The 26,659-nt window shown below is 43.2% G+C and overlaps 1 protein-coding gene across 2 annotated transcripts in view; it reads right to left on the bottom strand.

Moving 5' to 3' along the window:
• The window catches only part of LOC122946563 (scaffold attachment factor B2-like), a 461,735-nt gene that overhangs the window by 305,699 nt on the left and 129,377 nt on the right, over window positions 1-26,659 (bottom strand). For both annotated transcript variants that reach the window (XM_044306283.1, XM_044306291.1), the window contains exons 4-6: window positions 14,289-14,316; window positions 13,185-13,650; window positions 12,874-12,920 (exon numbers count right to left, since the gene is read on the bottom strand). In XM_044306283.1, coding sequence (XP_044162218.1) covers window positions 12,874-12,920; window positions 13,185-13,650; window positions 14,289-14,316 — 541 coding nt within the window. The remainder of the gene's footprint in view (window positions 1-12,873; window positions 12,921-13,184; window positions 13,651-14,288; window positions 14,317-26,659) is intronic.

Genomic DNA, 26,659 nt, shown 5'->3' with positions numbered 1-26,659 from the left:
TCCCCCTCCAATTTTTGTACTGAATGTGCCATCAGTAAAAAATCGTCCAGGTAGGGCACGATTGTAATTGAACTCTGGCAAAGGTAGGCCATCATTTCTGATACTATCTTTGTGAAGAGACGGGGGGGCGGATGAAATCCCGAACGGCAGGTACTGAAATTGGTAGTGAAGGATCTCCTCCTTGTACTTGACCGCAAGATGTATGGGGATGTGGTAGTACGCGTCTTTGAGGTCCAGTGTGCAAAGGTGAGCACCTGGTGGGATCAGAGGAGTAGAGGATCTTATTGATTCCATCTTGAATCTGTAGTAGGTCACCCACCGGTTTAGGAATTTTAAATTGATAAGCGTCCTCACCGACCCGTCTGGCTTCTTCACAAAGAATAGTCTCGAATAGTGACCTGTGAACTGCTGGGGAGGAGGAACCTGGGTGATAGGTCCCAGAACCAGAAGCTTTTGAATATGTGACCGCAGTTGTTGCTGAAGGAGAGGAGATTCGAAGTCAGTCACCTGGAAGGTTTGTGGAGGAGGAGTTCTGAAATCTACCCTAAAGCCGTTCCTGATGGAGTCCAAAATCCATTGATTGTGAGTGACTCTCTTCCATCTTTCCCAAAAGTGACGAAGTCTCCCTCCGACCAGTCTGGCGTCATGGTTTTCCTGTGTTGGTATTGGAGTTGAAGAGGAAACCCCTACCCCCTTTGGGGTAGCTCCAACGGCCCAATTTACTTTTCCCTCTATAGGCCTTGGCCTGACTTTGGCCCGAGGGTCGACGAAAGGGCTGGGGCTTTTTAGGTTTCTCCTCAGGAAAACCCTTCTTGTTATCCGCCGCATTCTGGAGGATAGAGTCCAAGACTGGGCCAAATACAAAAGAGCCAGAGAACGGAATGGAGCAAAGTCTGTTCTTAGACGCTACATCCCCGGACCAGGACTTGAGCCAGAGGGCACGTCTAGCAGCGTTAGTCTGAGACTGAGACTTGGCTGCGAATCTGATAGTTTCCGCTGAGGCGTCCGCCAGGAAACTTGAAGCCATTTTTAGAAGAGGGAGAGACTCTAGGATTTCTTCCCTGGATGTCTTAGCCCTTAGGTGATTCTCCAGTTGATTAATCCACAAGACCAAGGCTCTGGAAACAGAAGTGGCTGCAATGTTAGTATTAATTGTAGCCGCCCCTGACTCCCAGGATTTTTTCAACAGACCATCCAATTTCCTATCCATGGGGTCCCTCAGCTGCGATGAATCCTCAAATGGTATTGAGGTCTTTTTCACGACCTTAGCCACCTGGACATCAACTTTAGGGACTTCGTCCCAGAGATTAGTGTCCTTAGGATCAAATTGCAGACGATTTTTAAAATCCCTGGGAATGAAGAGCTTCTTTTCACCATCAGCCCATTCTTCTGTGATGAGATCCTTTAGATTTTTATTTACTGGGAAGACCATTTCTCTTCCTGAATTTGAGGGGTGTCGCACATTTCTTTCCCTTCTTTTTAGGGTCTCTATGAGGTCTGTGCCCTGACTCCTTAGAAGTCTAAGGGAAAGGGGGGATAAGGCTAATTAGGGAACAGCAAAAGGATAACCCTGTTAAAGCCCACAGGTAGCTACTTACAGGGGCCTGGATGGGAGAGTCTGAACAAGTATCTTGCTTGCTGGACGCCTGGACCTCCGGACCTCCATGATGCAACCTCCCCCGGCCGCCATCAGACATTTTAAATAAGTTTTCATTCACTTACCGGTCCGCCCGTTGCCGCCTGGCTCCGCCTCCTCCTGCTCTTCCCGGGGGGACTCGTTCCAAGGAAGAGTCAACCCCCTAGACATGCGAGACCTCCCGATTCAGAGTGTCTCCAGCATGCCGATGCACGCGCCTACGGCGTCCCAGATTTCTGCGGCCGGCCAGAGAATGGAACCGGGGACCTTACCAGGGGACAGCTTCACAGAGTGGTGCTGGTTCAGGGGCTGCCGGAGTGTGAAAAGGAGAGGTAAGCACCCCACGACCAGACTCGCCCCGTTCCCTACCTAATCTTACTAGGAGAGAACTCCTCCTATTCCAGTAGGGACAGGAAGAACAATGGAGAAAGGGGGTGGCCCTTTAAACTGTCTCTCTTCCTGTCCCTAGAGAGGCCAATAAGGACATCCTCTATGGGTGCTGTCATGGAGGACATCCTGGAAATTGTTGATATATGTGGAAATAGTGCTCTAAACAGGTTTCTTTAAAGGGAACCTGTCACCGGGATTTTGGGTATAGAGCTGAGGACATGGGTTGCTAGATGGCTGCTAGCACATGCGCAATAACCAATCCCCATAGCTCTGTGTGCTTTTATTGTGCAAAAAAAAAAACGATTTGATACATATGCAAATTAACGTAAGAGTCATATCTTACTTGCGTGACCAGAGAAGAGTCATATTTTCAAGCTCTGACTCATCTTAGGTTAATTTGCATATGTATCAAATCCATTTTTATAAACAAAAGCACACAGAGCTATGGGGAATGGGTATCGCGGATGTGCTAGCGGACATCTAGCAGCCCATGCCCTCAGCTCTATACACAAAATCCAGGTGACCGGTTCCCTTTAACGTTATCTGCATTTTTTCTGGTATTCTGTTGCGTACAAATGTCATGGGGCCCGCTCAACAGTGGTGGCATCGCCATCGTCCAGGGGAGGTGGACCAAGCCCAGACCGGGGCTGTCGAGAAGTGTGTGTGTGTGTGTGTGTGTGTGTGTGTGTGTGTGTGTGTGTGTGTGTGTGTGTGTATGTATGTATGTATGTGTGTGTATGTATGTATGTGTGTGTGTGTGTGTGTGTGTGATGTATGTATGTATGTGTGTGATGTATGTATGTATGTGTGTGATGTATGTATGTATGTGTGTGATGTGTGTGTGTGTGATGTATGTGTGTGTGAGTGATGTATGTGTGTGTGTGTGTGTGTGTGTGATGTATGTGTGTGTGTGTGTGTGTGTGTGTGTGTGTGTGTGTGTGTGTGATGTATGTGTGTGTGTGTGTGTGATGTATGTGTGTGTTGTATGTGTGTGATGTATGTGTGTGTGTGATGTATGTGTGTGATGTATGTGTGTGTGTGTGATGTATGTGTATGTGTGTGTGATGTATGTGTGTGTGTGTGTGTGTGTGTGATGTATGTGTGTGTGTGTGATGTATGTGTGTGTGTGTGATGTATGTGTGTGTGTGTGATGTATGTGTGTGTGTGTGTGTGTGTGATGTGTGTGATGTGTGTGTGTGTGTGTGTTGTATGTGTGTGTGTGTGATGTATGTGTGTGTGTGATGTATGTGTGGGTGTGTGTGATGTATGTGTGTGTGTGTGTGTGTGTGTGTGTGTGTGATGTATGTGTGTGTGTGTTGTATGTGTGTGTGTGTGTGTGTGTGTGTGTGTTGTATGTGTGTGTGTGTGTGTGTGTGTGTGTGTGTGTGATGTATGTATGTGATGTATGTGTGTTTGTGTGTGTGTGTGTTTGTGTGTGATGTGTGTATGTGTATATATATCCATCTCTAATTCATTTTTTATTTAAATACATTCTTTTTAAATACATTTTTTGGTTTCAGCAATCTACACCTAGAGCCGCCAGCGAGGATCCCCCAGTCGCCTGCAGAGACTGCGGGAATGAGCGTGGCGGTCGTAGACGTTTAATTCTTGAATTAAGTAGTTTTAATTTGCATTTTGTATTAGGATTTACATTTAATTTTGTATTTCCGTTTTTGTTTTGTTTTTTCAGGTTTCCGTAGGCTCCAACAGGGAAGATGAGGAGTTCGGGGTTCCTACGATAGATAACCTGCTCCTCATCCAACTGGTGGAGGCACGTCTATCATTATGGGACCACTCCGACCGCCACCACGCTGATAGTCGTACCCGTCGGCTCTGGAGTGACATCTGTTCTGAAATTTTTGAGACCTGGGGGGGATCTAAATGCGGCTGCTCAGGAGAAATATGGTAAGTAAAACAATATGTATTTTAATAAATTTAAATATTATTTTTTTCCTTTCATCATGCTGATTATTTTTATTTTTTTCTATAGTCAAACTGGTTACAACGCATTGGCGATCTATCCGGGACCGCTTCATGAGGGATTCTAATAAGGAGGTTGAGGCCCCGAGTGGCTCCGGAGGAACCTCAGGGACCACATACATCCATACGGCGGCCCTGGGGTTCCTACGAAAGACAATGGCACCAAGAAGGCAAATATTTTTAACAACTGTAAAAAAAAAAAAAAAAAAATTGTGAAGGGGCTGTCTGAGACAGCAGAGTGTTTGGCTCCCCTGTTATGGCTAGCCCCCTACAGTCAGGGGGACAACTGTTCTCTCCTTCTGAGTTTAAGGGGCCGTCTGAGACAGTGGAGAGTTTTGCTCCCCTGTTTTGGCCAGCCCCCTTAGGTATACGGTAGACATAGCATAGAACATAGATGTTTTATTTAACCCCTTAAGGACTCAGCTCTATTTCACCTTAAGGACTTGGCCATTTTTTGCAAATCTGACCAGTGTCACTTAAGTGCTGATAACTTTAAAACGCTTTGACTTACCCAGGCCATTCTGAGATTGTTTTTTCGTCACATATTGTACTTCATAACACTGCTAAAATTGTGCCCAAAAAGTTATTTTTGCATAAAAAAATAGCATATTTGCCCAAAAATTTGAAAAATTTGCAAATTTCAAAGTTTCAGTTTCTCTACTTCTGTAATACATACACTACGTGCAGAATTATTAGGCAAATGAGTATTTTGACCACATCATCCTCTTTATGCATGTTCTCTTACTCCAAGCTGTATAGGCTCGAAAGCCTACTACCAATTAAGCATATTAGGTGATGTGCATCTCTGTAATGAGAAGGGGTGTGGTCTAATGACATCAACACCCTATATCAGGTGTGCATAATTATTAGGCAACTTCCTTTCCTTTGGCAAAATGGGTCAAAAGAAGGACTTGACAGGCTCAGAAAAGTCAAAAATAGTGAGATATCTTGCAGAGGGATGCAGCACTCTTAAAATTGCAAAGCTTCTGAAGCGTGATCATCGAACAATCAAGCGTTTCATTCAAAATAGTCAACAGGGTCGCAAGAAGCGTGTGGAAAAACCAAGGCGCAAAATAACTGCCCATGAACTGAGAAAAGTCAAGCGTGCAGCTGCCAAAATGCCACTTGCCACCAGTTTGGCCATATTTCAGAGCTGCAACATCACTGGAGTGCCCAAAAGCACAAGGTGTGCAATACTCAGAGACATGGCCAAGGTAAGAAAGGCTGAAAGACAACCACCACTGAACAAGACACACAAGCTGAAACGTCAAGACTGGGCCAAGAAATATCTCAAGACTGATTTTTCTAAGGTTTTATGGACTGATGAAATGAGAGTGAGTCTTGATGGGCCAGATGGTTGGATTGGTAAAGGGCAGAGAGCTCCAGTCCGACTCAGACGCCAGCAAGGTGGAGGTGGAGTACTGGTTTGGGCTGGTATCAAAGATGAGCTTGTGGGGCCTTTTTGGGTTGAGGATGGAGTCAAGCTCAACTCCCAGGCCTACTGCCAGTTTCTGGAAGACACCTTCTTCAAGCAGTGGTACAGGAAGAAGTCTGCAAGGTAAGAAAAACATGATTTTCATGCAGGACAATGCTCCATCACACGCGTCCAAGTACTCCACAACGTGGCTGGCAAGAAAGGGTATAAAAGAAGAAAATCTAATGACATGGCCTCCTTGTTCACCTGATCTGAACCCCGTTGAGAACCTGTGGTCCATCATCAAATGTGAGATTTACAAGGAGGGAAAAAACAGTCCACCTCTCTGAACAGTGTCTGGGAGGCTGTGGTTGCTGCTGCACGCAATGTGGATGGTGAACAGATCAAAACACTGACAGAATCCATGGATGGCAGGCTTTTGAGTGTCCTTGCAAAGAAAGGTGGCTATATTGGTCACTGATTTGTTTTTGTTTTGTTTTTGAATGTCAGAAATGTATATTTGTGAATGTTGAGATGTTATATTGGTTTCACTGGTAAAAATAAATAATTGAAATGGGTATATATTTGTTTTTTGTTAAGTTGCCTAATAATTATGTACAGTAATAGTCACCTGCACACACAGATATCCCCCTAAAATAGCTAAAACTAAAAACAAACTAAAAACTACTTCCAAAAATATTCAGCTTTGATATGAGTTTTTTGGGTTCATTGAGAACATGGTTGTTGTTCAATAATAAAATTAATCCTCAAAAATACAACTTGCCTAATAATTCTGCACTCCCTGTAGTAATACCTCCAAAAATTGTGATGACTTTACATTCCCCATATGTCTACTTCGTGTTTCTAGCATTTTGGGAATGATATTTTATTTTTTGGGGATGTTACATAGCTTTGAAGTTTAGAAGCAAATTTTGAAATTTTCCAAAAATCTTCCAAATCCCACTTTTTATTTGAAGTCACTTTGTCAGGCTTACATAATAGATACCATCCAAAAATTCTAGAAACTACACCCCTCAAGGCATTCAAAACTGTTTTTACAAACTTTGTTAACCCTTTAGGTCTTCCACAAGACTTCATGGCAAATGGACATAAAATTTGAGAATTTAGATTTTTGGGAAAATTTTCCAATATAATCAATTTTTTCCAGGAAAAAAAAAAAACAAGGGTTAACTGCCAAACAAAACTCAATATGGGTTGCCCTGATTCTGTAGTTTGCAGAAAGACCCCATATGTGGTCGTAAACTACTGTTTGGCTAAACGGGAGGACATAGAAGGGGAACGCCATATGGGTTTTGCAAGGCAGATTTTGCAGGACAGGTTTTGTTTATACCATGTCCCATCTGAAGCCCCCTGTTGCACCCCTAGAATAGAAATTTCAAAAAAAGTGACTCCATCTAAGAAAGTACACCCCTCAAGGTATTCAAAACTGGGTTTACAAACTTGTTTAACCCTTTAGGTGTTCCACAAGAGTTAATGGCAGATGGAGAAACAATTTAGAAATTTCTAATTTTTGGAAAATTTTCCATTTTAACCCTTACTTTATTACTGGAAAAAATTGGTTAACAGCCAAACAAAACTCAAAATGGGTTGCCCTGATTCTGTAGTTTGCAGAAACACCCCATATGTGGTCGTAAACTACTATTTGGCTAAACGGCAGGACATAGAAGGGGAACGCCATATGGTTTTTGGAAGGCAGATTTTGCTGGACTGGTTTATTTACACCATGTACCCTTTCAAGCCCCCTGATGCACCCCTAGAGTAGAAACTCCATAAAAGTGACCCCATCTAGGAAACTACGGGATACGGTGGTTGGTGTTTTGGGACTATTTTAGGGTAAATATGATTTTTGGTTGGTCTTTATTACACTTGGAGTCAAGGTAACAAAAAATTGTAATTCTAAAATGGTTTCTACATTCGCTATTTAGTTTTGTGGAACACCTAAAGGGTTAACAAAGTTTGTAAAGTAACTTTTGAATACCTTGAGGGGTGTAGTTTCTTAGATGGGATCACTTTTTTGGAGTTTCTAGTTTAGTCTAGAAGTCAGGGGGGCTTCTAATGGGACATTGTATAAATAAACCAGTCCATCAAAATCTGCCATCCAGCAACCATATGGAGTTCCCTTTGTTCTATGCCCTGCCGTGTGGCTATATAGCCATTTACAACCACATATGGGGCGTTTCTGCAGGGCAATAAATATTTAGTTTTGTTTGGCTGTTAACTCTTGCTTTATTACCGCAAGAAAGGATTCAAATGGAAATGTTATATTTTTACGCTGTTCATCCGAGGTGTTTGGGCAAATGTTATTTTTATAGGGCAGATTCATACGGACGCGGCGATACCCAATATGTCTACATTTTAAAATGTATTTAGATTTTACACTATATTATCATTTTAGGAACTCAAAAAAATATATATTTTTGTATCTTCATAGCCTGGGAGCTACAATTTTTTTTTTTTTTTGTTGGGCGACTATCTAATATAGGGGCTCATTTTTTGTGGGATGAGATGGCGGTTTTATAGGCACTAATTGGGGGTGCATTTGACATTTTGATCGCTTGCTATTACACTTTTTCTGATGTTCGTTTTTTTTTTTTTTACGCTGTTCATCCGGGGGGGGGGGGGGGGGGGGTCACGACACTAAGCAGGCATCATAAAACTGCGGCTCTCCAGATGTTGTAAAAATACAATTCCCACCATGCCCTGCTGATGGCTGTAGGTTGTCTGGGCATGCTGGGAGTTAGGGAGTTAGTTTTACAACATCTGGAGGGCCGCAATTTGAGGATGCCTGCACTAAAACCAATTGGAAAAAAAATAGTTTCCGTGTCTCTAAAGTCTGAGAGCCATAGTTTTTTAATGTTCTCTAGGGGACTGTTGGGAATTATAAAAATGTAGTACTCCATGGAAGTGTGATACTCCCTGAAGCAATCTATAACGCAGAGGCCAGGATGATCCCCCTCTTGTGACACACTCTGCATCTTTTTTTGGGTTCGTCCCTTCTTTCCAGTATTGGGGGACCACACCTGGAAAATGTTGGCCAGGGACGACCCGGGCGCCTCCAATTCCCGAGGTACTCCGGCCTGCTCATACCCGGTCCGAAAAGATCAGGTCTTTGAGAACTGCCTCATAGAATTGGAGGAATGTCCCTGTGCTGCCAGCGCTTCGGGACAGTACAAAAGAGTTGTACAAGGCAACCTGTACCAAGTAGACCGCAACTTTTTTGTACCATGCCCGGGTTTTGCGCATGGCATTATATGGCTTGAGGGCTTTATCAGAGAGATCAACTCCTCCCATATACCGATTGTAGTAGCTCGCACAGAGACGGGGGTGGTGCTGTTACCGTGGATTGTGGACAGCATAAGGACATCCTTTTTGTCCTTCTACCTGACTAGCAACAGGTTTCCACTGGTAAGGGCACGGGTCGCACCCCTGGGTATAGGTACCTGGAGGGGGTGGGCAGAGAGGCCGCGTTGATTTTTCTGCACGGTCCCACAAGCGAACGTGGATCTGGCAGCAAGGGACCTGAACAAGGGAATGCTAGTATAAAAGTTATCCACGTAAAGGTGGTAACCCTTATCTAGCAGTGGGTACATAAGGTCCCACACAAGTTTCCCGCTGACACCCAGAGTGGGGGGAACATTCTGGGGGTTGAATACGGTAATCTCACCCCTCGTACACACGAAATTTGTAAGTGTACCTTGAGGTACTCAAATTTTGTATAGCTTCACGCCATACCTCGCCCGCATTGTGGGAATATATTGGCGGAAACTGAGTCTCCCCTTGAACGCAACGAGACACTCAACCGTGACCTCCCTTCCAGTTACGTAGGCCTGCTCAAATTTGGCTCGGGGGGGGACAGGGAAAAGAAAGAAAAAAAAAGTTCTAACTTGCTGATCAGCGGTACAACGGTGGGGCGGGCGATGCGCTAACAGTGCTTTTTTTTTTTTCCTAACTAACTTTTCCCTTCTACCCCTGCCTAAAAGGTGCAGCTCCCTCACTGACCCTAACCTACCTGGAGGGCGATGGTTATATATTTAATCGCCTTAATGGCACGCTAGATATATCACAATATACACTGAAAATATTACAGTGGTGAGAGGTTACAGACACAGGTGATATAGGTACAACAGGGTTAAGCAGAGCAAACGTCAGTTACTGGGTAAGATGAAAGTTTTAAGATGGTGTAATAGTCCTTAGCTGCAGTCACGTTGGGGAGGGGCGGGGGCGTCTCCAAATACATTTGCACGATGTGACCACCTTTCGGAGAAAAAACCAGCCCGCTGGCTTGCATAAGTTTATGACCTGTAGCCGACCACTCCCCTCCCCGCCTATGGGTAGGGTCCACCCCTCCTACTCTGGAGCTGGCAACAAATGACCCATAAAACCCCTTAGGGCTTATAGCACCAGACCAGAATGTCGCTAGATGATTCCAGGCCCAAGTGATCCGTTCCTGCTACAACTTAGAGTCCAAACATGGTACCATTAGTTGGTTATGTTATATGGATATATGGATCTCTCCCTTCCCTGGCATCACATCCTCAAAAAAAGACCATGGGCATGTTCATCGTGGCCACCAGGACTGCGATGGCCGGTCGATTCATAATTCCTTATGAAATGTTGGTGCCAACATGTCTGGGATGTATCATTGATCCTGGCAAAGGCTGATACCTCCTGCTGTTTTTTTTTTGTTTTTTTTTCTGCAGGATCCGTGCTGTCTGACTAGAGGTGTGTCTTTACAGAGGAAAGGAGGTTCTAAGTCAGCTGTCTAATACAAAAAAGTCACAGGGGCCTAATGGGATACACCCAAAGCTATTAAAAGAGCTTAGCGGTGAACTAGCAAAACCATTAACAGATTTATTTAACCAACCAATCACTGGTAACAGGAGTTGTCCCAAAAGATTGGAAATTAGCAAATGTTGTGCCCAATGGAAGAAAGACGAGACAGAGGGGATATGATAGAAACTTTTAAATACATAAAGGGAATAAACAAGGTAAAAGAGGAGAGAATATTTAAAAGAAGAAAAACTGCTACAAGAGGACATGGTTTTAAATTAGAGGGGCAAAGGTTTAAAAGTAATATCAGGAAGTATTACTTTACTGAGAGAGTAGTGGATGCATGGAATAGCCTTCCTGCAGAAGTGGTAGCTGCAAATACAGTGAAGGAGTTTCAGCATGCATGGGATAGGCATAAGGCCATCCTTCATATAAGATAGGGCCAGGGGCTATTCATAGTATTCAGTATATTGGGCAGACTAGATGGGCCAAATGGTTCTTATCTGCCGACGCATTCTATGTTTCTATAATTGGAAGAGGGAGAAAATAGGCAGCTGGACATCTAATCACCAATGTACTTAATGTAATAATGCTTTGTTATAAAGTGCTGGGTGGCATTTTCATAATGTAGTAGGTGTCTACTATTAGAACATAATTGGGTAGGATATTCATCTTATTTTTTATTATAGTGTGAAGTGTGAAAATCTGGCATCAAAATGTTTTTTTTTTTAAATCTTTATTTATGAAACAATTAATCTCCACACAGATATAAAATACCCTGAAGATAAAAGGTTCAAAGCATATACTGCGCACTCTCAGCGAGGCACCCGACCTGAACTCCCAGCACTGCTGGGGTCGCATAGCATTATGTTGATTTATGATGGTATGCAACCCTTAAAGTTCTGGAATGTATTATTTAACACTAACAGCATTATGTCAGTGTTACACAATACATTCCAGAACTCTAAGGGTTACATAGCATCATAAATTAACATAATATGATATGCGACCCCGGCAGTGCTCGGGAGTTCAGGACAGGTGCTGTGCTGCGGGTCCGCAGTGTGATACTCACTCGTCTGAAAGGGGCGAAAAACACAGTCAGGAATACTAGGAAATCTAGTATGAATTATATCAATCTACTGTCACTGGTTACATACAACAATTTCACAGCAACTAACACAATAGGAAAGATTGCAGCAAGACAGCCTCAGGCTTTGAGACAGACTTCTTACTACGCAACATGTTAGAAATGTAAAGGGAGTCTGTCACCTACATAACATGTTTTAAACGGATGATATAGCTCTGTGGGAGGCAGATCCATAACACTGATAGTACCCATGTTTAGTTTTTCAGAGCCTCCAAAGTACCTAAAATGAAGTTTTAAAAATATGCAAATTACCTATCGCAAGTGCTGATGGGCGAGAGTGTGCTGCAAGTGCCCAGTGCTCCACGCCTTACTTGCTTCTGACTCCCCTCTGTGTTGTCCGGCCAGCCCTGTATCCTTGCTGGGGAATTTTCGTCTCCATTCATAATCCAGAGCCTGTACGCTTTACCGTCGGTGTACGCAACTGGCGCATGCCTGGACCCGGCGGTGAAGCGAACAGGCACTAGATTATGAATGGCGATGAGAATGATGCCGCAAGGATACAGGGCTGGCCGGACGATACAGAGGGGAGGAGTCAGGAGCAAGTAAGGCAGGGAGCACTGGGCACTTGCAGCACACTCTCCGCCCCTGGGCACTTGCGATGGGTAATTTGCACATTTTTAAAACTTCATTTTAAGTACTTTGGAGGCTCCGAAAAACTAAACATGCGTACCATCCGTGTTATGGATCTGCCTCCCACAGAGCTATAACATCAGTTTAAAACATGCTCTGTAGGTGACAGATCCAATAATTTAATTCACATTGTTCAAAGAGTTTTCCAAATTCAGAATGCTAATGGACCTATGCTCAGGATATGTCATCAATATCAGATCGACGCGTTTCCACTCTCAAAAACCTGGACAATCAGCTGTTTAAAGGGATCATATAACACATGGGGCTGCTGAGGCCTATTTACTGGTTATATTGGTCAGTCAACATGGATGCAGTCTGTTTAGTGGTGGTGGTGCAGGGTACTGCAGGTTAGTCCTTTCAAATGAATAAGATGAAGATGCAGCACACTGCAATGCCATTATAATAGACTGTGTGCGAGCAGTCTACCCGCACACAGTCTATTGTGCATGCTAAGCAGCTCTATCAAACAGCAGATCAACAGAGGTGCAAACAGTTGAACCCTACTGATCCAATACTTGGCCTATTATGAATATTGTGAACCTGGAAAACCCATTATGAAAACCTGACAGGCCTTATGTTAAGGGTGTTATCCAAGAATGAATATCCCTCTACAATACCCAGATCCGGGATACTAAGCACACAATAGGGTAGGAGGTCACCACCACAGCCTGCTATTTAGCTGCACCACCTTTGACAGATATTGTTTTCAGCACACAGGGGACATGCTAAGCGATCCAAAATGAAACTGGCGTCAGGGACCAGGTAAGTATGCTTAGTATCGCGGGTTGGAGGATTGTGGGAGGCTTACTTAGTCTTTGATAACCCTCTTAGATAAATAGTTCTCTAAATTTCATTAAAAAAAATAAAAAAAAAACAAGCACATACCTTTCTCATCTTTTGTGATGCTTTTATCAGGTTGTTCATCGGCCAAACTACGGGTGGGAAGAGGGGGGGGGGGGGATAATAAAATCATTATTGAATGACATAGGAATCCAACAGTACGTACTATTTAGAAATTATCAATAGGATCTGAGAGAAATAAGTTTATTTCATAATACATCTAATACATCTAAACCAAGATGGATCACAAATATCAAAACCTATCCATAGTTATAACTGTAGAAACTGATCAACCAAATCTAAAAATTCCTAAGGAAAAAAAAAAAAAAATTTCTAATACTGAGAAGACAACAAACCTCAATTTCTGATCATCCTCTTTTGAAGAGGACTCTTTTATGGCAGAGCTTTCTTCTGGTGCATCTTTACTTTTCATGGTTACGTCTTCACCATCTGGTGGTTTTCTTTTGTTCTCTAATTTTTCTGACATATTAAGATGAATCTGGCTACTCTGGCCACTTGCTTTATCTAGATCTGTCCTTTCAACGTCTGTATCCTTGTTAGTGCTTTGTTCTTTAGACTCCCTATCATCTGAAGCAAAAAGTTTACTTTCTTCATCTTCACAGCCTTGATTTGAGTCTCCATCTAAATCCAAGGTGCTGTCTGCAGATTCGATGGTCACAAAAACCTCTTGGTCCTCCTTGGGATTCTCTGGCTCAATACAACTATCCTCTTGATTAACTGAATGTTCTACTTCCGAAACCTCTTCTTTAGGCTGTTCACATTTATCATTTTCCCAGAATATCTCGAACACTTTCTCATTTTCTATAGATTTAATAAGGAATAGAACGGCACAATTTAATTACCAAGAAAAGCAACAGAACACAAATGTTGAACCGGCATGGTTGCCAAATTATACACATAACACAGAGATTGGAAAATAGCTTCATGCTGTGTGTATTTAATGAGCTCAATGCGAGTACGACTAATCACTGAATGCTGGCAAAACTAAAATGCTGAAACCATAGAAGCTGCTTAAAATTCACGTCATCTTGAATTCACACTTCCTTGACTTTATGTAGAAATTCTGTCATCTTCCAGGCTTCAAAAATGTCCATTAATTTATTGTAGGATTTCAATGAGAAACATTATCCCAAATTTCTCATAAAGAAATGCAATGAGCCAACGCGTATTCCAAAGAGAAAAGTTGTGAGGTCCACATTACCTTCATCTTCTTGCATCTGAGAACTTAATTTCATGGTAACCCAATACCTGATAATTACCAGATCTATGAAATTTAAGTCATTTAAACAAACAGTCCAATTCCACAGATCTGGGAATTTCTGTTTCCAATCTCTGTGGCCTATTCTTTTTACTTAGCTGTGCGCAATATAACAAAGCAGCAAAAGAATGGGGAAAAAATATATTTTGGAAAACAAACCAACAAATACTTTAGTCAATACCTTGATCCTGGCTTGCGGTTTCATTTTCCTGTAGTGGGAAACAAGTGTTTTAATTATTTTACTAAATATGAACAAATCATAAAATATTAAAGACTTCACAGGTTTATGCTTTACTCTAATGTGTATAGACTGGAGCTGTATAAATCTGTGTCACATTACATCCAAAGCCCATAAGAACACAGAGTTCAGCAAACTTGTACATTTTACATTTAGTCCAGGGATTTTTAAAGGGCTTGCCCATTTTGTTAAAATGTTCAGCAATAGCCCATAATCTATTGCGGATTAGAAATTCACCTGTATGGTACAGCATAACTTAACCAAAAGAGTGTTGCTGAAGGACCACTTGTGACCTGCGTAAATGCCTTCAATCCTACAGCTTAAGTCCACAGTTCGCAAAAAGGCGATAGTGACGTGATTCATTCGCTTAACACCTTCCCCTGGACAGATCTTTACTTGTGCATGCCATAAACTATCCAGCGGATGCGCAGAAAAGGATCTGTCCATGGACGGTCAGAAAAGCTTAGAAGTGGGTGAATCACATTATTGCTGCCACTGACTCCACATTTGTCACAACAACAGATTATTGGCTACTGTGGAACATTTTAACAAACTGGCAACCCCTTCAACCTCCTTGATTTTTATCATAGACTAACAAAAAACGTGCCATAGAGCTATACAAAACTAAATCACAGCTTAAATAACTCTAAAATATAACTTTTATTCATTTATAATAAAACAAAACAAAAAGACCCCATATAATTGATCAAATAGACTAGCATATATTGCAGCTCATTTGTCCAATCACCATTCAGGCAGACAGGAAAGGACAATGCTGTTTTGTCCAAATTGTGTTCAGGCTGTGTTGCTGCAGGGAGGGGTTTCTCAGAATGCTTCATCAGGCTACAACTAAGCAGAGGCTGCAATATTGTCTTTAACCACTTCAACCCCGCTAGCTGAAACCCCCTTAATGACCAGGCCACTTTTTACACTTCTGCACTATACTACTTTCACTGTTTATTGCTCGGTCATGCAACTTACCACCCAAATGAATTTTACCTCCTTTTCTTCTAACTAATAGAGCTTTCATTTGGTGGTATTTCATTGCTGCTGACATTTTTGTTATTAATCGAAATGTAACGATTTTTTGCAAAAAAATGACATTTTTCACTTTCAGCTGTAAAATCTTGCAAAAAAAACATCCATATATAAATTTTTCACTAAATTTATTGTTCTACGTCTTTGATAAAAAAAATATGTTTGGGCAAAAAAAACTAAATGGTTTGGGTAAAAGTTATAGCGTTTACAAACTATGGTGCCAAAAATGTGAATTTCCGCTTTTTGAAGCAGCTCTGACTTTCTGAGCACCTGTCATGTTTCCTGAGGTTCTACAATGCCCAGACAGGAGAAAAATCCACACAAATGACCCCATTTCGGAAAGTAGACACCCTAAGGTATTCGCTGATGGGCATAGTGAGTTCATCAAACTTTTTATATTTTGTCACAAGTTAGCGGAAAATTATGATTTTTTTTTTCTTACAAAGTCTCATATTCCACTAACTTGTGACAAAAAATAAAAACTTCCATGAACTCACTATGCCCATCACAAAATACCTTGGGGTGTCTTCTTTCCAAAATGGGGCAACTTGTGGCGTAGTTATACTGCCCTGGCAATTTAGGGGCACATATGTGCGAGAAGTAGTTTGCAATCAAAATCTGTAAAAAATGACCGGTGAAATCCGAAAGGTGCACTTTGGAATGTGGGTCCCTTTGCCCACCTAGGCTGCAAAAAAGTGTCACATCTGGTATCGCCGTACTCAGGAGAAGTCGGGGAATGTGTTTTGGGGTGTCATTTTACATATACCCATGCTGGGTGAGATAAATATCTTGGTCAAATGCCAACTTTGTATAAAAAAATTGGAAAAGTTGTCTTTTGCCAAGATATTTCTCTCACCCAGCATGGGTATATGTAAAATGACACCCCAAAACACATTCCCCAACTTCTTCTGAGTACGACGATACCAGATGTGTGCCACTTTTTTGCAGCCAAGGTGGGCAAAGGGGCACATATTCCAAAGTGCACCTTTCGGATTTCGCAGACCATTTTTTAAACCTTTTGATTGCAAACTAGCTGACATAAAACCAGAGATACAGTCGTTAGAAATGGGTCCTAACCAGAGCTGCATAAAACCTCACTCCAAACCAGACTTCTAAAATCAATATATCTAGTTATATGGCAGCTAGCACTGTCATTTTGGTCTTTGATTATTAAATTAACTGAAAAATTAAATTCTCCGCCAAACTTTTACCTATTTGATCAAAGCTTGTCACAAGAAGCCCAGACAACTCCTTTAAAAGGGGTTCTGCACTTTGTTAAAATTGATGATCTATCCTCTGAACAGATCATCAGCTTCTGATCACCGGGGGTCCGACACCTACGACCCCCGCCGATCAGCTGTTTGAGAAGGCAGCGGCGCTCCAGCAGGGCCGAGGCCTTCTCACTGTTCACCGCTGCCCAATGATGTCATAACTTGTATCAACTGGCCTGGGCTGGGCTAAGTTCCATTCAAGGGAACGGAGCTTAGCCGCGCCCAGGCCAGTGATACTAGTCGTGATGTCACTGGGCCAGCGGTTAACAGTGAGAAGGTCGTGGCGAACCCCAGCCGATCAGAAGCTGATGATCTATCCAGAAGATAGATCAGTTTAAACAAAGTGCAGAACCCCTTTAACCAGTTTTATGGTGTCCTAACTAAGGGCAACATAAATAAGTGACTGATTCTTTTAGCAAAATGCAGGGTCACTTACTTTAACAACCTCAGCTCCCCTAGCTTAAACCCCCTTAATCACCAGACCACTTTTTACAATTCTGTAATACACTACTTTCACAGTTTATTGCTCGGTCATGCAACTTACCACCCCAAATGAATTTTACCTCCTTTTCTTCTCACTAATAGAGCTTTCATTTGGTGGTATTTCATGGCTGCTGACATTTTTTACTTTTTTTTTTTATATTAATCGAAATTGACCAAAGTTTTTGCCAAAAAGATTACATTTTTCACTTTCGGTTGTAAAATGTTTCAAATAAAACTACATTACTATATACATTTTTCTCTAAATGTATTGTTCTACATGTTTTTGATTTAAAAAACAAAAGCAAGTGTATATTTATTGGTTTGCGCAAAAGTTATAGCGTTTACAAACTATGGTACAAAAATGTGAAATTCCGCATTTTGAAGCAGCTCTGACATTCTGAGCATCTGTCATGTTTCCTGAGGTTCTACAATGCCCAGACAGTAGAAACACCCCACCCCATTTCGGAAAGTAGACACCCTAAGGTATTCGCTGATGGGCATAGTAAGTTCATAGAAGTTTTTATTTTTTTGTCAGAAGTTAGCGGAAAATGATTGTAAGAAAAAAAAATGAAAATAAATAAAGTCTCATATTCCACTAACTTGTGACAAAAAAAAAAAATTTTGATGAACTAATCATATCCCTCAGGAAATACCTTGGGGTGTGTTCTTTCCAAAATGGGGTCACATGTAGGGTATTTATACTGCCCTGGCATTTTAGGAGCCCTAAAGTGAGAAGTAGTTTGGAATCCAAATGAGTAAAAATGCCCTGTGAAATCCTGAAAGTACTCAATGGAATTTGGGCCCCTTTGCGCATCTTGACTGCAAAAAAGTGTCACACGTGGTATCGCCGCACTCAGGAGAAGTAGGGCAATGCGTTTTGGGGTGTCTTAACATATACCCATGCTGGGTGAGAGAAATCTCTAAAAGATAACTTTTCCCATTTTTTTATACAAAGTTGTCATTTGACAGATATTTCTCTTTTTTTTTTTTTTTTTTCTCACAAAGTCTCCCTTTCCTCTAACTTGGGACAAAAAGTTTAATCTTTCATGGACTCAATATGCCCCTCAGTGAATACCTTAGGGTGTCTTTCCAAAATAGGGTCATTTATGGGGTGTTTGTACTGCCCTGGCATTTGAGGGTCTCCGCAATCATTACATGTATGGCCAGCATTAGGAGTTTCTGATATTATCCTTATATTGAGGATACGGGTAATGAGATTTCTTCATTCGCATCAATGTGGAATGTGCAATGTTAAAGTGATCTATGAGGGGCCGGTCAAAAGTTGGGTGGCCTCTGGGACGGGAGGTGGTGTTGTCGCTAAAGTGCAGGAAACGCAGGATGGTCTCAAATCGTGTCCTGGACATGGCATCTGAGAATATGGGCATGTGATGAATTGGGTTTGCGGACCAATATGACCGCAATTCATGCTTTTTTGTCAGGCCCAGAAAAGTTTTTAATTCGGAAACTTGGACTGGTTTCCACCGGAAAGACTGGGCATAAAAGCTTCCTGGGTTGGCAGCTATAAATTGAGTGGCATACCGGTTTGTTTCTGCCACGACCAAGTCAAAGAGCTCCACAGTCAAGAACAGCTCAAAAAACCCTAGTGCCGATCCGATCTGAGCTGTCTCAACCCAAACTTCAGACTGGGCAGTGAAAGGGGGAACTACTGGTGCGGCTGAAGTTGGGGACTGCCAATCAGGGTTTTCCAGCACCTCAGGGATTCTAGGTGCTCTACGGGACTGTCTGTGCGGTGGCTGCGACGGGGGAACTAATGCACGTGCCACCGTACCAGCTTCAACTGCCCTTCTGGTGCTCGCCACTTCACCAGGTTGTATGGCAGTGCTGGTACTAGGTCCAGGATGGGCTGCGCTGCTGGTGTATGCCTCACCACGTAATCCGACAGCACCAGCCCCACTCTGCTGCCCTTGAAGCGGATCCTGCACAACCTGTGGTCTAGCAACACGGGGCCGGGTACGCCTGGTGGTATCAGGGACCTCAACCTCATCGTCCGAAATTTGGGTCAGACTGCCACGGCTTTTTACGGAATCGTATTCTGACCTGCTGGATTCGTCAGATGAGGGTTCCAATTCCTCATCCGACTGGGTCAGAAGCCTGTAGGCCTCTTCAGAAGAATACCCCTTACTTGCCATTTGGTCAACTAAATTTAGGGGCTATTCCCCGAGACTACCGAAGAAAAAAAAAGCAAGCCTGTCTTAAAAATGGGACGCTAGCAAAGTACAAGAAGCCACTGCGATTGATAAAAATCAAAACGGATTTTTTTTTTTTCGCCACAGCACTTGTGAAGTGATTGTGCAGTGATAAAATATTAAAATAAAAAATTTGTCACTGTGGCGGGTCGGGCGTGGGTGAACGCACGTGTGGGCGACCAATTAGGCCTGATCGGGCAAACGCTGCGCTTTGGGTGGAGGGCGAGCTAAGGTGACACTAATACTATTATTGATCTGACTGATCAGTTCTGATCACTTACAGATTCTATAAAAGTACCAATGCTGATTAGCGATACACTAATCAGCGAATCAGTGACTGCGGTGCGGTGGGCGCTAACTGAACCTAACTACCTACCAAAGGGGCCTAAACTAACCTAAACCTAACAGTCAATACTGGTGGGAAAATAAGTGACAGTTTACACTGATCACTTTTTTCCTTTTCACTAGTGATTGACAGGGGTGATCAAGTGGTTAATTGGGGTGATGGGGGGTGATCTGGGGCTAAGTGTGTAGTGTTTGGTGTACATCAACATCTATGTTTTCCCTTTAGGTGCTGGGATAAGGTGTGTTGGGCTAACAAAATAATACTGATGTCCTTTAGGACTTATTCTTACACCTATTTTTCCCTGCACCTACCAATTGCCTAAGACGTAACTTTTAATTTTATTCCATTTAAAATATTTGGTAGTGCACCAACATAACACTCGTGTTTTAAAATTTCCAGTAACACTGGCCTTTGTTTTTTACTTATTGTCTAGCCACAATATTGCCATTGCAGGCTCCGCGTTTGCCTGTCTTTATTCACAGCACTGTGTCTAAAGTTAATTTATATACGTATGCGCCAGTGAATTCGGTTTTAAAATTAGAGCCTCACGCTGCCCCCCGACATGTTTCGCCGTGCACGGCGTCCTCAGGGGTTCGGGCAGAGTGAGGCTCTAATTTTAAAACAGGATTCACTGGCGCATACGTATATAAATTAACTTTAGACACAGTGCTGTGAATAAAGACAGGCAAACGCGGAGCCTGCAATGGCAATATTGTGGCTAGACAATAAGTAAAAAACAAAGGCCAGTGTTACTGGAAATTTTAAAACACGAGTGTTATGTTGGTGCACTACCAAATATTTTAAATGGAATACAATTAAAAGTTACGTCTTAGGCAATTGGTAGGTGCAGGGAAAAATAGGTGTAAGAATAGTGTTTGGTGTACTCACAGTGATGTGTGCTCCTCTGCTGGGCCCAACCGACAAAAAGGAACCAGCAGAGGAGCACAGAAGCCATTTAACACATTATATTTATGAATATAATGTGTTAAATGGCTTCTGATTTGATTTTTTAAAAGTCACTAACCTGCCAGCGATGATCATTGGCTGGCAGGCTGGTGACGAACTTCTGATGCAACAATTCCCGGCCCGCACTACGCATGTGCGGGCCAGCTCTGCTCGAAATCCCGCGTCTCGCAAGAGGACGCATCGGCGCGTCCAGGAGGAACAGGGCCGCCACCAGGATGCAATCCTGCGTACGGCGGTCCTGAGGAGGATAATTGACCCAATCTGTCAACATCTTGTATTGAAAAGCTCCAGCTGATAATGATGAGTCATTAATATTTATGAGCTCCTGACTCTCCCCGCCCACCTGCTGCTGAATGACAGTTTCCATATGAATCAGCAGCAGGTGGGCAGGGGAGTGGCTATAGCTCTGAATTAAATATACGCTGGACTCCATGACATCACGCTGGACTCGAATCAGCTCATTAGCATGCGGCATGTTTGTGTGTATATTATGAGGTAACCATCTGTCACACCACTAAGTGAATACATCTAAGGTAGTTTTTAGTAGTTAATGATTGTATACAATTAGTTAGATTATAATCAAATATCCACATGACAGGTTCCCTTTAACCACCTCCCGACCGCCTAACGCACGGATGCGTCCGGAAGGAGGTTGATTCATTCCTACTGGACGCATTTGTGCATCATTTCGCGAGACGCGAGATTTCGGTCAGAGCCGGCCCGCGCATGCGCATTGCGAGACGGCAAAAGTTCAAGTAGTATTTTGTCAGCAACCTGCCAGCCAATGATCGCTGCTGGCAGGTTGCTGTTTTTTTTTTAAAATCGAATCAGAAGCCAGCTAACACATCATATTAGTAAATATGATGTGTTAAATGGCTTCCCTGCTCCTCTGCTGGTCCTTTTCGTCGGTTGGTCTCAGCAGAGGAGCAGGCATCACTGTGAGTACCCACCAACACTTCACTTAGCCCCCAGATCACCCTCAATCACCCCAATTAACCCCTTGATCGCCCCCTGTCAATCACCTAGGTTTAGGATAGTTTAGGCCCCTTGGTTAGGTAGTTTAGCGATTGTTTAGCGCCGAGCCCACCGCACCGCAGTAAGTGATCAAAACTGATAACAGTTAGATCTATAATAGTATTAGTGTCACCTTAGTTCGCCCTCCACCCAAAACGCAGTGTGTCACGTGCGTTCGCCCACGCCCGCCCCACCGCAGTGAAAAATTTTAATTTGTTTTTTTATCACTGCACAATCACTTTACACGCGCTGCGGCGATAAAAAAAAATCTGTTTTGATATTTTTTTATCAACCGCAGCGGCCTCCGGTACTTCGCTAGCCTCCCATTTGTAAGACAGGCTTGCTTTTTTTCTTGGGTAGTCTCAGGGAATACCCCTAAATTTAGTTGCCCAAATGTCAAACAGGGGGTATTCTTCTGAATAGGCCTACAGGCTTATGACCCAGTCGGATGAGGAATGGGAACCCTCATTTGATGAATCTAGCGGGTCAGAATATGAACCTGTAGAAAGCAGTGGCAGTCTGACCCAAAGTTCGGACAATGAGGTTGAGGTCCCTGATACCACCAGGCCCCGTGTCGCTAAACCACAGGTTGCGCAGGATCCGCTTCAAGGTGCAGCAGAGTGGGGCTGGCGCTGTCTGATTACGTGGTGAGGCATACACCAGCAGCGCAGCCCATCCTGGACCTAGTACCAGCACTGCCGTACAACATGGCGAAGTGGCGAGCACCAGAAGAGCAGTTGAAGCTGGTACAGTGGCACGCGCAGTAGTTACCCCGTCGCAGCCACCACACAGACAGGCCCGTAGAGCCCCTAGAATCCCTGAGGTGCTGGCAAACCCTGATTGGCAGTCCCCAACTTCAGCCGCACCTGTAGTTCCCCCTTTCACCGCCCACTCTGGAGTTCAGGTTGAGACAGCTCAGATCGGTTCAGCCCTGGGATTTTTTGAGCTGTTCTTGACTGCGGAGCTCTTAGACGTAGTTGTGGCAGAAACAAATCGGTATGCCACACAATTTATAACCGCCAGCCCGGGAAGCTTTTATGCCCAGCCTTTCCGGTGGAAACCAGTCCAAGTTTCCGAAATTAAAATTTTTCTGGGCCTTCTCCTCAACATGGGTCTAACTAAAAAGCATGAATTGCGGTCATATTGGTCCACGAACCCAATTCATCACATGCCCATGTTCTCTGCTGCTATGTCCAGGACACGATTTGAGACCATCCTGCGTTTCCTGCACTTTAGCGACAACACCACCTCCTGTCCCAGAGGCCACCCAGCTTTTGAACGGCTCCACAAAATTCGGCCCCTCATAGACCATTTCAACCAGAAATTTGCAGATTTGTATACCCCAGAGCAAAACATCTGCGTAGACGAGTCCCTAATACATTTTACCGGGCGCCTTGGCTTCAAACAATACATCCCAAGCAAGCGCGCCCGGTATGGGGTCAAATTGTATAAGCTCTGTGAAAGGTCACAGGCTATACCCACAAATTTCGTGTCTATGAGGGAAAAGATCAGACCCTGGAGCCGGTCGGTTGCCCTGACTACCTGGGGTGCAGTGGGAAGACAGTCTGGGACTTGGTGTCACCCTTATTCGGCAAGGGGTACCATCTTTATGTGGACAATTTCTACACAAGTGTGGCCCTCTTCAGGCATTTGTTTCTAGAACAGATTGGCTGCTGTGGCACCGCGCGAACTAGTCACGCGGGCTTCCCCCAACGGCCCGTTACCACCCATCTTGCAAGGGGGGGGAGAGGGCTGCCTAGTGTAACCAAAAACTGCTCGCGGTGAAATGGAGAGACAAGTGTGACGTTTACATGCTCTCCTCCATTCATGCAGACACGACAATCCAAATTGAGCGAGCAACCCGTGTCATTGAAAAGCCCCTCTCAGTCCACGACTATAACCTTCACATGAGAGGGGTCGACTTCAATGACCAGATGTCTCCGCATTTAGTGTCTCGCAGAACCAGACGCTGTTATAAGAAGGTGTCTGTATACCTAATTCAATTGGCTCTGTATAATAGTTTTGTTCTCTACAGTAAGGCTGGGAGAACACGATCCTTCCTCAAATTTCAGGAAGAGATCATCGACAACCTCCTGTACCCAGGAGGTTCCGTGGCCCCATCCACCAGTGTAGTTAGCCGTCTACACAAGCTACATTTCCCCAATGTCGTTGCCGGTACCTCAACCCAACCGTCACCCCGAAAAAGATGTTGTGTCTGTAGCAGGAGTGGAATAAGGCGTGACACCCGCTATTTCTGTCCTAACTGCCCTGACCACCCTGCCCTAGGGGAGTGTTTCCGGAAGTACCACACACAGGTACACCTAGCATAGGGATCACATCTCACCAGGACAGGCGCACAGCGCTATTAGGGACCATTCACACAGAGCTGCTGCAAACCTCTCCTTCCACCTGGGACAAAGTGCATAACGGAATTCGCCACATCTTTGGGTGATTTGCGCTTCGCACATTGTCCCATGGGGAAGGAGAGGTTTGTCCTATAAAGGTAAAAAAATAAAAAATAAAAATTATAAATCACCAGTAAGCAAAAAGGTTAATGTTCAGTTCAAAAAGTTAAAGTTTATCTGTTCTGTTCAAAAGTTAATAAAAGTATTGCGTTGCGGCCTGGTTTTTTCTTTTTTTTTTTTACCTTCCAGGTGGACCAACCAATCGACTAGCTGCAGCACTGATGTGCATTCTGACAGAAGCATTGCGCTGCTGTCAGGTTACACACAAGTCTGTGTATGCGGCGCTGCAAGACGAGGTTTCTCCTCTGCAGTAAAAGATACGTTTGCCGAGGCATATGAGCTGAGGAGGAGGCGGTGTTCCTATGCTTTGGCAAACACTTTGTATATATAAAAAATAAAAAATCCCGGCAATGATTTATTCATTCACATCGATTGATGTGAATGGAGAAATCGGGTTTGCCAGGGCATACGAGCTAAGTGGGTATGGATGTTGGGCGGAGCTCCTATGTCCTGGCAGACGCCTTTCCCCTCTTTTTTTTTTTGGCAGAGATTGTTTCATCCACATTGATCGATGCGAATGAAGAAATCTGTGCCGTTCATTTCTTTCTTTCAGCCCAGAGGCTGAACGGAAAAAAAAAAAATCTCATTACCTGTATGCTCAATATAAGGAGAATAGCAGAAACTCCTAATGCTGGCCATACATGTAATGATTGCGGAGACCCTCAAATGCCAGGCCAGTACAAACACCCCAAGGTATTCACTGAGAGGCATATTGAGTCCATGAAAGATTGAAATGTTCGTCCCAAGTTAGCGGAAAAGGAGAGACTTTGTGAGAAAAAACAAAAGAAAATCAATTTCCGCTAACTTATGCCCAAAAAAAATAAAAAATTTCTATGAACTCTCCAGGCCCCTCATTGAATACCTTGGGGTGTCTTCTTTCCAAAGTGGGGTCACATGTGGGGTATTTATACTTCCCCGGCTTTTTAGGGGCTCTAAAGCGTGAGAAGAAGTCTGGGATCCAAATGTCTAAAAATGCCCTCCTAAAAGGAATTTGGGCACCTTTGCGCATCTAGGCTGCAAAAAGGTGTCACACATCTGGTATTGCCGTACTCAGGAGAAGTTGGGGAATGTGTTTTGGGGTGTCATTTTACTTATACCCATGCTGGGTGAGATAAATATCTTGGTCAAATGCCAACTTTGTATTAAAAAAAAAATGGTAAAAGTTGTCTTTAGCCAAGATATTTCTCTCACCCAGCATGGGTATATGTAAAATAACACCCCAAAACACATTCCCCAACTTCTCCTGAGTACGGCGATACCAGATGTGTGACACTTTATTGCAGCCTAGGTGGGCAAAGGGGCACACATTCCAAAGAGCACCTTTCGGATTTCACTGGTCATTTTTTACAGATTTTGATTGCAAACTACTTCTCACGCATATGGGCCCCTAAAAATCCAGGGCAGTATAACTACCCCACAAGTGACCCCATTTTGGAAAGAAGACACCCCAAGGTATTCCGTGAGGGGCATGGAGAGTTACTAGAATTTTTTATTTTTTGTCGCAAGTTAGTGGAATATGATACTTTGTAAGGAAAAAAAAAATAAAAAAAAAATCACCATTTTCCGCTAACTTGTGACAAAAAATAAAAAGTTCTATGAACTCACTATGCCCATCAGCGAATACCTTAGGGTGTCTACTTTCCGAAATGGGGTCATTTGTGGGGGCTTTCTACTGTCTGGGCATTGTAGAACCTCAGGAAACATTACACGTGCTCAGAAAGTCAGAGCTGCTTCAAGAAGCGGAAATTCACATTTTTGTACCAGTTTGTAAACGCTATTACATATAAACTTTTACCCAAACCATTTTTTTTTTGCCCAAACTTTTTTTTTTTTAATCAAAGACATGTAGAACAATAAATTTAGCGAAGAATTTATATATGGATGTGGGTTTTTTTAGCAAAATTTTACAACTGAAAGTGAAAAATGAATTTTTTTTTGCAAAAAAATCGTTAAATTTAGATTAACAAAAAAAGTTAAAATGTCAGCAGCAATGAAATACCACCAAATGAAAGCTCTGTTGGTGAGAAGAAAAGGAGGTAAAATTAATTTGGGTGGTAAGTTGCATGACCGAGCAATAAACGGTGAAAGTAGTGTAGTGCAGAAGTGTAAAAAGTGGTCATTAAAGGGCTTCTGTCAGCCCACTAAACCGTTTTTTTTTTTTGTTAATATTAATCCCTACACTGCAAGCTCCCTGTACATAAGCTAAATATTCATTTTTGTTCAGTAGATTTTGTTAAAAATCAAGTTTTATAATATGCAAATTACCTTGCTACCAGCAAGTAGGGCGGCTACTTGCTGGTAGCAGCCGCATCCTCCTCATCATGACGCCCCCCTCCGCTGTTTGATTGACAGGGCCAGGGAACGGGATCGTTCTCTGCTGGCCCTGTTTGAATTCAAAATATCGCGCCTGCGCCGTACCTGTCTTCAATCGGCGCAGGCGCACTGAGAGGCGGCCGACTGTCGG

The sequence above is a fragment of the Bufo gargarizans genome, chromosome 1 (genome assembly GCF_014858855.1).
Source record: "Bufo gargarizans isolate SCDJY-AF-19 chromosome 1, ASM1485885v1, whole genome shotgun sequence".
Classification (NCBI taxonomy): Eukaryota; Metazoa; Chordata; class Amphibia; order Anura; family Bufonidae; genus Bufo; species Bufo gargarizans.
This window is presented reverse-complemented; position numbering and strand designations above follow the sequence as displayed.